Source organism: Lactuca serriola, chromosome 9, assembly GCF_051521515.1.
Source record: "Lactuca serriola cultivar US96UC23 chromosome 9, Lser_US96UC23_V15, whole genome shotgun sequence".
NCBI classification, from domain to species: Eukaryota; Viridiplantae; Streptophyta; class Magnoliopsida; order Asterales; family Asteraceae; genus Lactuca; species Lactuca serriola.
Window position 1 is genome coordinate 127921586 of NC_136416.1, and position 13587 is coordinate 127935172.

At 38.8% G+C, this 13587-nt stretch overlaps 1 protein-coding gene and 2 non-coding genes across 3 annotated transcripts; 2 read left to right on the forward strand and 1 right to left on the reverse strand.

Annotated features, from left to right (window-relative positions):
- Nucleotides 1–331: 331 nt before the first annotated feature.
- LOC145076084 (uncharacterized) lies at nucleotides 332–892 on the reverse strand. Its single transcript, XM_079022089.1, has one exon. The coding sequence runs from the start codon at nucleotides 890–892 to the stop codon at nucleotides 332–334; it is 561 nt and encodes a 186-aa protein (XP_078878215.1).
- Nucleotides 893–4230: 3338 nt separating this feature from the next.
- On the forward strand, nucleotides 4231–4337 carry LOC145077591 (small nucleolar RNA R71). Its single transcript, XR_013693333.1, has one exon. It is a non-coding gene; the product is annotated as a small nucleolar RNA R71 (small nucleolar RNA).
- Nucleotides 4338–8956: 4619 nt separating this feature from the next.
- Nucleotides 8957–9063, forward strand: LOC145077286 (small nucleolar RNA R71). The gene has a single exon (XR_013693068.1). It is a non-coding gene; the product is annotated as a small nucleolar RNA R71 (small nucleolar RNA).
- Nucleotides 9064–13587: the final 4524 nt, after the last annotated feature.

The following is a 13587-nucleotide window of genomic DNA, read 5'->3' on the forward strand; positions in this document are numbered from 1 at the left end:
AAACTTATTTAATCCTTTTAACAATATACTTTTATTATTGGAAACTTTTATCAAAACTTTGATTTCAATTCATGAACCAATATTATTTTGTTAAACTTGTGAGTACTCACCAACTATTTTTATAGTTGACGCTCGTTTTACATGCTTTTTCAGGAATCATCGAGTAATTGGCACTTAGGGACACTTCACTTTTAGGAGCATTCGCATGTTTTGTATTTCAATTTACATTGTAATTTCTTTTAAAAGCTGTTGAAACCCATTGTAAAATTGTAATGATTTTTAATACTATGGTTGGTGTTGTCTTTAAACTTTTGCTATGAAACCCTTTGTACTACCACGTCTCGTGTTTCCACTTTAGCGGGGTGTGACAAAGCGCAAGCTCTCTTTCTGACAATTCGTCATCTAAATGTATTGAGGAAACCTTATCTTCCTTTGTCTCTTCATGCTTTTTCTCTTGCTCTGCTTTAAAAATCACCGAATCATCCCCCACCCTTAGTGTTAGCATAGATTTGCGCATATCTACTAAGGCACATGAAGAATTCATGAACGGCCGCCCAAAAATGATTGGGACTTTAAGGTCTTCTTCCATGTTTAGTATTATGAAGTCAGCATGGAACACTAGTTTATCTACCTTGATGAGAAGATCTTCGCACACTCCCATTGGGTGTATTATTGTTTTATCTGCTAGATGGATTTTCATTTGAATAGGCTTTGGATCCGGAAGGTTTAGCTTTTTGAAGAAAGAATACGACATAATATTTATACTTGCCCCTGAATCAGTTAACGCTTGCGTGTTCATTAAGTTCCCAAATTGACAAGGTACGGTGATGCTTCCTGGATCGCCCCTATTCTCTGGCAGTTCTCTTAACATTATTTCAGCCACTTCTTCCATATTTTTTCTAGTTGTAAAGAGGTTCTTAAGCAAACTTGCATATTTTGGCGTTTGAACTATTGTTTCAACAAACAGAATATTCACTTGGAGTGCCTTTATATGCTCAATAAAATTCCTATACTATTAAATCTGTTCATCAGGTATGGCTCCACTCGAAAATGGGAAAGAGGGTCAGTAAGGTTTTAAAGGAGGGCTGCTTTTGTCATCAGATGTTGAACTCGTTGAGTCCTTGTTTGGGACTCAGCTATTCGAGTTGGGTTTACTCAATTCCCAGTTTTCTACCTTTTCTTTTTGCACCTCTATGGGATCCTTCTATATATATGTCAGAGGAGTGAAAATTTTCTAAGAATCTGTTGTTATTGCATTCACATGTGCCATTCTTGGATTCTATTTGGTAATGCTAGGAAGTTGTAACATCCCAAGTTTGGAAGCAAGAAATTGAAGGGTGCTAAGTGTAAATTAAGGAAGCTACTCGATGAGTGGGTATGCTACTCGTTGAGTCGAAGCGGGATTTGATCACGGGTTAAGTGGCCAACTCGCCGAGTTGGAAGATGTACTCGACGAGTTGGTGCTGGAATGAGAAAACCCTAATCCGGAGGGTTGCACCCTATTTAAAGGACTTTATGTCCTTCTCCTAGCCTCCTATTCCCCCTGAGAGTTCTAGAAAACCCTAATTTTCGTGTGAGACTTCATTGTTGAGGAAATTGGAGCTTGGAAGAGGAATTTGGTGTAAGGAGCTTGAGAAATTAGAGGCTAGCATCAAGGGGCTTGCATAGACCTGGGATCTACATCAGTTTGGGCACATCTCAGAGTTAAGGAGCCATTATCTTAAGTTATTTTCCTTTTTGGTTCATCCTTGGTGGTTGATTTGGAGTTCCTTAGCTTGTTTGAGAGTTATTTCGGGTTTGGAGTTTAGATCTGAGGTTGCTACTCCAGATCTAGGCTTGTGATGATCCAAAATGTCATAAAGCTTTTGTTTAAGAGTTTTTGGTGAAACCCCAAGTCCTTAACCCTAGCCTTAGTGTATTTTGGGCCTATATCTCCTTGGTTTCATGTAAAGATTGCAACTTTATGTGAGGATTAGACTGTAGAAGAGTGGATCTATGGATTGGAGCCCCTGCATGGCTCGAAAAGCCACTGTATGGATTAAGAACTGGAGAGACTCGACGAGTCACATGGGTGTACTCGACGAGTTGTATGAACATGTGCATGGACCCGGCGAGTTGGAAGAACAACTCGGCGAGTCTGTTGAAGATTTCCTTGGACTCAGCGAGTCTGGTCGCAGAACCCAACCTCTTTTGGTTAAAGCTTTGGATTAGTGAGTCAGTTGGCGACTCAGTGAGTTGGACAGGATGGAATTCCGAGATCGTTGAACTCGACGAGTCTTGGGGCGACTCGGCGAGTTGAGTCGTGTTGTGGGAGTTTTCTGAGTATAACAACTCGACAGGTTGACTCGGCGAGTAGAACAACTAGGAAGGTCGACATTGACCGAGGACTTTGACTTTGACCAAGAGGTGACCAGTTTGACTTCCAAGTGTATTTTGGTAATTTTTTGTATTTATGGAATTGGTTCTTTGGAAGTGTTCTGTGGTGAAGTTCGTGTCGGTGATCGGAGCAGCTTGGTCTTATCTCTTCAGTCGGCAATTGCAGGTGAGTTATCCTCAATATATCGATAGGGTCTACGGCACCAAGGCCGGCCCTTTTCAGATGGAAATCCGGGTACTGTTTGTTATGTTATTGATTTGCTAGATCTGCATCCTGGTATTTAGGATGGTGTTATGTTAATGACCTGGTTAAGGTCGGTACCCGATATTTAGGGTAATGTTATGTTTGTGACCTGGTTAAGGTCGGTCCCCGGTGTATAGGGAAATGTTACGCTAGTGATCGGTTAGGTCGGAATCCTGGTTAGGATGTTGATATGCCATGTGATCTGTTAGACTGTTTGTCTGGCTAAGGATTTCTTATGTGATTAATTGTTTTATGTGCACATGGTTGTTTGACGGGGGTTGGGTTGAGGCGGGTCCTGCTTTGTGTTGTAGGCCAACATACCTAGGGCGGACCGGATATTCTGAAGGCCCAACGAGTGGTCCGGATAGGCTGAAGGCCCCAAGAGGGCGAACTAGACGTGACAAGGATCGGAGAGTGGACCAGGCCGACTGAAGGCCGGGTGTGGACGGACCAGTCATATTGTAGACTCAGAGAGTGGACCAGGTGGATTGAAGGCCCAGTGCGGGCGGACCAATCACACTGTAGACTCGATGTACATGGCTAGACTTGGAGGGTAGACCAGGTGGACTGAAGGCCCGGTGCAGGCGGACCAGTCACACAGTAGACCAGATGTGCATGGTTGCTCTATTTGGTATTTTGGGGGTAACTCACTAAGCTTTCGGGCTTACAGTTTAGTGTATTGTTTCAGGTACTTTAGGAGATTGTGGCAAGGTGAAGGTGTGATCGTACCGCTCCTCATGTTTGATGATATGGTTCTGGGGATACTTTGATGTTTAAACTATTTTGAAAAAAAATGTATGAACTTAATGGTTTTTGAAGGAATTAAAATGTTTTAATTTGGCTCAAATTTTATGGGTGTTATAGAAGTTCACCCGGTGCTCTTTGGTTGATTTTTTGTGCAATCTGGCCTAGCTGTTTTTCAATGTTATGAATGGATGCGTGCCGATTTCTAATCATAGCTTGTTGATCCATCATCATGCCTTGGTGCTCCTTTAACATATTTTGTTGATCTTTGATCGCCGCATCGGTATCGTTATGTATTTTCTCAAACACGGCTACGAATCTTGTAAGCATATCTTCCTAGTCTGTTTTCTTTTCTAGCACCGGTCCCTGCTTTTGATAAAAGCCTCTTTCATTTTGCTAATACTTTTCCTCCCTTGCTTTCTTGTACTCATCATATGGTATCCATTCTTTCTTGGTTTTTCACCGATTGTCATCATACCGATCACCACTTGAATAGCATACTTGTACTTTCCGGTTCCCGTTCTCATCAAGGTCACAATCTTTAGTAAGGTGGGGCCCTCTATAGTTTTCACATCCCACTCTAATGGCATGGATGGATTGGTCCATCTTAGTTATTCTTATATCCATGCTTTCCAATTTCGCCATCAATGCCGCCATGTCATCCGAAATAGCATTTACCATCCCTTTAGTTGAGTCATTCCTTGGGTTATGATATTCTCTAGAGTGTTTAGAGAAATCTTCAATTAGCTCTTTTATCAACAGAGGGGGGGGGGGGCTTCTTTGTAAGAGGTCCTTGCGAATCAAGGAGCTCCCTAGTTGTTGCATTCACTCCATCATAGAAAATGGAGACTTCTTGTTGACTATTTAGATCATGGTGTGGGCGTTTCCTTAGTAGGCCATTGTATCTCTCCCATGCCTCATAAAGTGACTCTCTAGCTTGTTGTTCAAAATTAGTTATGGCGTTCTTCAACTTGGATATCTTTAAGGGAGAGAAAAATTGTTCTATAAATTATTCTTTCATTTTAGACCAAGTAGTGATGGATCTTGGAGTGAGTGATTTTAGCAAAACTTTCGTAGCCCCCGTATATGTAACTGCTAACACACGAAGCAAAATAGTATCATGGGTCACATTAGGAACATTGAAATAATCGGCTATGTCGTTGACCTCGTCTAGGTGCTTGTATGCGTGTTCGTGATCCTTCCCGAAGAATGGGATATCCTTAAGTTGAGCAAGTATGTGGCCCTTAAGTTCAAAACTGGCGATTGTGGGAATCGCAGGTTGCATGAGTCCGGGGACGGTATCGTCTCGCATCCTTTTCTTCCATTCACCCATGGGGACTTCATCGATATTTTCCATTGTGTTAGCAAGTTCTTCTTTAAAGTTGCTTTCTTCTTCGTATCGGACTCGTATTCGTACTCGTATTCAGTTTCCTTTGGCAATGTGTTTTCTTCAAAATTCTCAAGCTTGCCTTCCTTGCTCCTTTGACAGCTAGACTCACCTGCTTTCATGCTTTTCTTCTTTCCAAAGACTGATTTAAGGTCCTTGAAAGGAGATTTCTTTGGTCGGTTAGTGCCTTCAACGAATTTATCCTTGTTCTTCTTAAGAGCGGATTCTGGGTGTTCGTATGGAGGAACCAGAGGTGTATTCGAACCTCGAGTCATGTAATTGCTATAACCAAACAAGAAAAATGCGTAAAAAGAAAAAAATGAAATAAAAAACGAAATTGAGAATTCACCTTGGACTCGTCGAGTAGCTTCGACTGCACTCGGTGAGTTCAAGGTTAAAACAGAAAAAAAATTAACACAAACTTAAAAACAGAAAAACCTAATACTTAAGCCTAATAACTAAATTACTAAAGCAGTAACTTTGTGCAAGATAAATCTCACACAAATGGTCGATAACACTAGCAATTAGAATTAATTTTTGAACCGTTCCCTGGCAACGGCGCCAAAAACTTGATGTGTATATAAATGCACTAGTTTTAATCCTACTTTTAAGATATATTTGGACACACAATGGCAGTGGACCTGTCAATTGGTGGTATAGCTGTGTAAGTCGGGTATCGAACATAGGGAACGGTATTTAAACTAATGAGTAGAATTAACTAAAACAAGTAATAAAAGTAAAAGGGTTTTCTCTAGTTTTGCAAGCCTAGAAACTTTAAAACATTAACCAAGACGCAGTTTTATTAACTAATAGCTAAAAAAACAAGTAAAAACGAACTAAATTTTATGATTAAAAGGCTTCTATTTAGGTTCAATTCATTTATTCCTATGGTTGATTTTATGGCAAGTGCAATGGATTAATTGTTATTGGCTTCACATTTTCTATTACCACTCCTTAGAAAACAAATTAATTTAAGCAGTGATCAAGTGATTAACCTAATGAATTCCTTAGTTTATTTATTCGAGTTAAATAAGACTTGTAATTAGGTAATCAAATTAATAATTCAATTAACCTCTTGTTGATGGTTTATCACACAAGCTCACACATTAATTTACCCATTTTCTCGTTAACCCTAGTTTCACATTCGCTATTCCTAGGCACATAATAATGTTTTCACATAAATCACATGAGGTAATCAATTAAGAGATGTTCGTACAACTTAGTTACTTGTCAATTAACAGAAAGTAGTTACGGTTAATGCATAAAGTTCTTTAACAAGCGTAATAAAACATAATTCACCAATAAACAATTAATCCTACCATAAATCAATCCATAGATGTAAGTTTATCTACCCTAAACAGAAACTATAAGGTTTTAGTTCATAATTACAATAGAAAATAATCCAAAAACGAAGTCTAACAATTCACACATGGTTCTATTAAAGAATAAACTAAAGAGTAAAACTTGTGTTGCCTTAAATCTCCTTAGAATTGAAGGTTACGGTTTCTCTCACGATTTCCAGAGCTTCAGCTACCTTCCTAATCACAAAATACTTCCCAAGGATTCCAGAGAGAGTTTTTGATTTGACAATTTGGCTTCTATTTATAGTTTTTCAGAAAACAGGGGCCACTTGTTGAGTAGATAACCATCTCGCTGAGTCCCCTTTAAGAATCCATATACGACAAGGACTTTGTATTTTTTTCTTCGTGAACATTCGTGGGGACTCGTCGAGTAGTCGATGCAACTCGTCGAGTCCTTCAGGATTGTAACTCTTTTCTTCTTTCTTCAATTCTCGAGTTTCCGATTCTATTTTCCGCTTCCTTCTGCTTCTAAGCCCATCTTTTGGACTGAAAATATAATTTAAACATAATTAAGTACCTTTTTTCCACAAATTGCAACAAATTAGCTGGAAAATAATAAAATTATAATCGCAATATGTAGCTAACTATGCACATATAAGGTAAGAAGAGGGGATAAGAGGTGTGTTGGGCTAGAATTTGAATACTCTTGAAATTACATTGCCCAAATGTGGAAATTCTCGGCCCATTGGGCCCATATGAGAGTTTACGACCCAATAATGATATGGAAAGGGAGTTTATGACCCGTTAAGGTTCAAGGAACCATTCACAGCCCATTAAGGCCCATGATAAAGAAGTGAGACATTTTAGGCCGAATAAGGAAGTATTGGTCAAAACAAGGGTTTTGGGTTAAGAACATGATGGCCTCATTTATGGCCACCATTTCTAGCCTTCAACTAGAGGTGGCAATCGTGTCGTGTCATGTCGGGTTCGTTTCGTGTCGAAACACTAATCGGGTTGAAAGTTTTTGACCCTAACCCGACCCATTTACTTAACGTGTCATGTCATGTCAACCCGTTTATTTTCGTGTCGAGTTCGTGTTGGGTTTCGTGTTAGGGCTATACCTTGAAATATGTCGTGTCATGTGAGGTTAAAAGGTTGAGCATGTTGAAAGAGTAGGAGTTTGGTAGGCAGAAATGAAAAACTAATTGTTTTGAGGCAGAATAGATGAAGTCATAGCAAGTTTAGATGACAAAATTAAAAGAGTGAGAGTTGGGGAGGCGGATGACAAGGTCATGAGGATATGAGAGTGGTGAAAGAGACTGGGTAGTTTGGCAGAGAATGGAAAAACTGAAATGAAATCTTGATCTAGACGGCTAAGTTATTTAAACATTACAAAACAATTCAATTCAAAGGTTTTCTTTTGCTTATGCTTTTGGTTTTGTATCTTTCTAGTTTATATAGATAATTCAAAAAACTTGCATATAAATAAACGGGTCATTTTCGAGTCATATTCGAGTTGAAATTCTCAACCCTAACCTTACCCATTTAATTTTCGTGTCGTGTCGTGTCAACCCGTTTATTTAAACGAGTTGAAATATTTTACCCAAACCCGTTTATTTCGTGTTGGGTTTCGTATCGTGTCAATTTTTGCCACCTCTACCTTCAACCCTCTCAAAACCCTAATATCTGTTTCTTAAGCTTGGGTGTCCATTTGTGAGCTTCTACTTGTTCTTGTGCTATCCTTGAAGTGAAGAAGGAGCATTAAGGAAGATGGAGTTGGAGTCCATGCCTTGGATTTGAGCTTTTCTGTGGTTGGAGCATCATTTGAAGGTATAAAGCTCAAAGCTTTCTCATCCTTTTTTATTTGAGCATATTATGGTCCATTTTAGGGTTTTTGGTCCCACAGCTTGAAGCTTTATGAGTTGTTGAACTCCAGAGACTAATATTTGTCCTTTTGAGTGTTATAAATGGAGTGGATTCAAAAAAATGAAGTCTTGGATGTTAAAACCACTCCATGCATGAGATATGAGCATTTTTGGGTAGTAAATAGTGAGTGTATTTGTCTTTGGGACTTTATCAGACATGCAAAGGCTTAAAGTCATGAACTTTATCGGGTGTGAGCCTATAGGGGGTCCAGATCTAAGAGTATAGTTATGGTCTTAACGGGTTAAGACCAAGAAAGTGAGAAAAAGCTAGTTTGGACGTACGCCAAGCGTAAATCCAGTACACCACATGTACTGGTCAAGTGTCCCTGATGGGCCGATCTGGATTTGTACGTACGTTGAGCGTATAGAGGGAGGTACATCCCACATAACCTTGCTTTAGGCTTTTGGGCTAAGACTCTCATTGGGCCTGGATATTTGGGCTTGTTGTACTACAGATTTTGATCATATAAATATTATGTATGTTTTGGGCCTTTCTGATGGACTTGCCATTTAGACTTAAGTTTAGGAGTTAGGCATTGGGAGAGCCCATTTAGTATTGGGCCTTGGTGGGCCCACTGAGCTTGAGTTAATTGTGGGTCGGGTAGTGAGCTATCTTTAGACCTAATGAGTAAGGTTTGGTCTTAGGTCACAATCTTTAGTAAGGTGGGGCCCTCTATAGTTTTCACATCCCACTCTAATGGCATGGATGGATTGGTCCATCTTAGTTATTCTTATATCCATGCTTTCCAATTTCGCCATCAATGCTGCCAGGTCATCCGAAATAGCATTTACCATCCCTTTAGTTGAGTCATTCCTTGGGTTATGATATTCTCTAGAGTGTTTAGAGAAATCTTCAATTAGCTCTTTTATCAACAGAGGGGGGGGGGGCTTCTTTGTAAGAGGTCCTTGCGAATCAAGGAGCTCCCTAGTTGTTGCATTCACTCCATCATAGAAAATGGAGACTTCTTGTTGACTATTTAGATCATGGTGTGGGCGTTTCCTTAGTAGGCCATTCTATCTCTCCCATGCCTCATAAAGTGACTCTCTAGCTTGTTGTTCAAAATTAGCTATGGCATTCTTCAACTTGGATATCTTTGAGGGAGAGAAAAATTGTTCTATAAATTATTCTTTCATTTTAGACAAAGTAGTGATGGATCTTGGAGTGAGTGATTTTAGCAAAACTTTCGTAGCCCCCTTATATGTAACTGCTAACATACGAAGCAAAATAGTATCATGGGTCACATTAGGAACATTGAAATAATCGGCTATGTCGTTGACCTCGTCTAGGTGCTTGTATGCGTGTTCGTGATCCTTCCCGAAGAATGGGATATCCTTAAGTTGAGCAAGTATGTGGCCCTTAAGTTCAAAACTGGCGATTGTGGGAATCGCAGGTTGCATGAGTCCGGGGACGGTATCGTCTCGCATCCTTTTCTTCCATTCACCCATGGGGACTTCATCGATATTTGCCATTGTGTTAGCAAGTTCTTCTTTAAAGTTGCTTTCTTCTTCGTATCGGACTCGTATTCGTACTCGTATTCAGTTTCCTTTGGCAGTGTGTTTTCTTCAAAATTCTCAAGCTTGCCTTCCTTGCTCCTTTGACAGCTAGACTCACCTGCTTTCTTGCTTTTCTTCTTTCCAAAGACTGATTTAAGGTCCTTGAAAGGAGATTTCTTTGGTGGGTTAGTGTCTTCAACGAATTTATCCTTGTTCTTCTTAAGAGCGGATTCTGGGTGTTCGTATGGAGGAACCAGAGGTGTATTCGAACCTCGAGTCATGTAATTGCTATAACCAAACAAGAAAAATGCGTAAAAAGAAAAAAATGAAATAAAAAACGAAATTGAGAATTCACCTTGGACTCGTCGAGTAGCTTCGACTGCACTCGGTGAGTTCAAGGTTAAAACAGAAAAAAAATTAACACAAACTTAAAAACAGAAAAAAAACCTAATACTTAAGCCTAATAACTAAATTACTAAAGCAGTAACTTTGTGCAAGATAAATCTCACACAAATGGTCGATAACACTAGCAATTAGAATTAATTTTTGAACCGTTCCCTGGCAACGGCGCCAAAAACTTGATATGTATATAAATGCACTAGTTTTAATCCTACTTTTAAGATATATTTGGACACACAATGGCAGTGGACCTGTCAATTGGTGGTATAGCTGTGTAAGTCGGGTATCGAACATAGGGAACGGTATTTAAACTAATGAGTAGAATTAACTAAAACAAGTAATAAAAGTAAAAGGGTTTTCTCTAGTTTTGCAAGCCTAGAAACTTTAAAACATTAACTAAGACGCAGTTTTATTAACTAATAGCTAAAAAAACAAGTAAAAACGAACTAAATTTTATGATTAAAAGGCTTCTATTTAGGTTCAATTCATTTATTCCTATGGTTGATTTTATGGCAAGTGCAATGGATTAATTGTTATTGGCTTCACATTTTCTATTACCACTCCTTAGAAAACAAATTAATTTAAGCAGTGATCAAGTGATTAACCTAATGAATTCCTTAGTTTATTTATTCGAGTTAAATAAGACTTGTAATTAGGTAATCAAATTAATAATTCAATTAACCTCTTGTTGATGGTTTATCACACAAGCTCACACATTAATTTACCCATTTTCTAGTTAACCCTAGTTTCACATTCGCTATTCCTAGGCACATAATAATGTTTTCACATAAATCACATGAGGTAATCAATTAAGAGATGTTCGTACAACTTAGTTACTTGTCAATTAACAGAAAGTAGTTACGGTTAACGCATAAAGTTCTTTAACAAGCGTAATAAAACATAATTCACCAATAAACAATTAATACTACCATAAATCAATCCATAGATGTAAGTTTATCTACCCTAAACAGAAACTATAAGGTTTTAGTTCATAATTACAATAGAAAATAATCCAAAAACGAAGTCTAACAATTCACACATGGTTCTATTAAAGAATAAACTAAAGAGTAAAACTTGTGTTGCCTTAAATCTCCTTAGAATTGAAGGTTACGGTTTCTCTCACGATTTCCAGAGCTTCAGCTACCTTCCTAATCACAAAATACTTCCCAAGGATTCCAGAGAGAGTTTTTGATTTGACAATTTGGCTTCTATTTATAGTTTTTCAGAAAACAGGGGCCACTTGTCGAGTAGATAACCATCTCGCTGAGTCCCCTTTAAGAATCCATATACGACAAGGACTTTGTATTTTTTTCTTCGTGAACATTCGTGGGGACTCGTCAAGTAGTCGATGCAACTCGTCGAGTCCTTCAGGATTGTAACTCTTTTCTTCTTTCTTCAATTCTCGAGTTTCCGATTCTATTTTCCGCTTCCTTCTGCTTCTGAGCCCATCTTTTGGACTGAAAATATAATTTAAACATAATTAAGTACCTTTTTTCCACAAATTGCAAAAAATTAGCTGGAAAATAATAAAATTCTAATCGCAATATGTAGCTAACTATGCACATATAAGGTAAGAAGAGGGGATAAGAGGTGTGTTGGGCTAGAATTTGAATACTCTTGAAATTACATTGCCCAAATGTGGAAATTCTCGGCCCATTGGGCCCATATGAGAGTTTACGACCCAATAATGATATGGAAAGGGAGTTTATGACCCGTTAAGGTTCAAGGAACCATTCACAGCCCATTAAGGCCCATGATAAAGAAGTGAGACATTTTAGGCCCAATAAGGAAGTATTGGTCAAAATAAGGGTTTTGGGTTAAGAACATGATGGCCTCATTTATGGCCACCATTTCTAGCCTTCAACTAGAGGTGGCAATCATGTCGTGTCGTGTCGGGTTCGTTTCATGTTGAAACACTAATCGGGTTGAAAGTTTTTGACCCTAACCCGACCCATTTACTTAATGTGTCATGTCATGTCAACCCGTTTATTTTCGTGTCGAGTTCGTGTCGGGTTTCGTGTTAGGGCTATACCTTGAAATATGTCGTGTCATGTGAGGTTAAAGGGTTGAGCATGTTGAAAGAGTTGGAGTTTGGTAGGCAGAAATGAAAAACTAATTGTTTTGAGGAAGAATAGATGAAGCCATAGCAAGTTTAGATGACAAAATTAAAAGAGTGAGAGTTGGGGAGGCGGATGACAAGGTCATGAGGATATGAGAGTGGTGAAAGAGACTGGGTAGTTTGGCAGAGAATGGAAAAACTGAAATGAAATCTTGATCTAGACGGCTAAGTTATTTAAACATTACAAAACAATTCAATTCAAAGGTTTTCTTTTGCTTATGCTTTTGGTTTTGTATCTTTCTAGTTTATATAAATAATTCAAAAAACTTGCATATAAATAAACGGGTCATTTTCGAGTCATATTCGAGTTGAAATTCTCAACCCTAACCTTACTCATTTAATTTCCGTGTCGTGTCGTGTCAACCCGTTTATTTAAACGAGTTGAAATATTTTACCCAAACCCGTTTATTTCGTGTTGGGTTTCGTATCGTGTCAATTTTTGCCACCTCTACCTTCAACCCTCTCAAAACCCTAATATCTGTTTCTTAAGCTTGGGTGTCCATTTGTGAGCTTCTACTTGTTCTTGTGCTATCCTTGAAGTGAAGAAGGAGCATTAAGGAAGATGGAGTTGGAGTCCATGCCTTGGATTTGAGCTTTTCTGTGGTTGGAGCATCATTTGAAGGTATAAAGCTCAAAGCTTTCTCATCCTTTTTTATTTGAGCATATTATGGTCCATTTTAGGGTTTTTGGTCCCACAGCTTGAAGCTTTATGAGTTGTTGAACTCCAGAGACTAATATTTGTCCTTTTGAGTGTTATAAATGGAGTGGATTCAAAAAAATGAAGTCTTGGATGTTAAAACCACTCCATGCATGAGATATGAGCATTTTTGGGAGTAAATAGTGAGTGTATTTGGCTTTGGGACTTTATCATACATGCAAAGGCTTAAAGTGATGAACTTTATCGGGTGTGAGCCTATAGGGGGTCCAGATCTGAGAGTATAGTTATGGTCTTAACGGGTTAAGACCAAGAGAGTGAGAAAAAGCTAGTTTGGACGTACGCCGAGCGTAAATCCAGTACACCACATGTACTGGTCAAGTGTCCCTGATGGGCCGATCTGGATTTGTACGTACGTTGAGCGTATAGAGGGAGGTACATCCCACGTAACCTTGCTTTAGGCTTTTGGGCTAAGACTCTCATTGGGCCTGGATATTTGGGCTTGTTGTACTACAGATTTTGATCATATAAATATTATGTATGTTTTGGGCCTTTCTGATGGACTTGCCATTTAGACTTAAGTTTAGGAGTTAGGCATTGGGAGAGCCCATTTAGTATTGGGCCTTGGTGGGCCCACTGAGCTTGAGTTAATTGTGGGTCGGGTAGTGAGCTATCTTTAGACCTAATGAGTAAGGTTTGGTCTTAGATCTTTGAAACATCCCAAAAATACAAGCCACAAATTTCGTTTTCAAAATCATTTATCAAACATAAATATCATTGCCATAGTGTAAACCATAAAACATGTATCTTGAAAACTCATAAAATTTGATAACATATACGGTCTCATAACAAATATCGGAATAAACTCCCAAGCTAATCAACTGTGGTGTGTGTGTTCCATGCCATCAGCTCGAGCCCTTCCCTTTACTAGCTGAAGTACCTG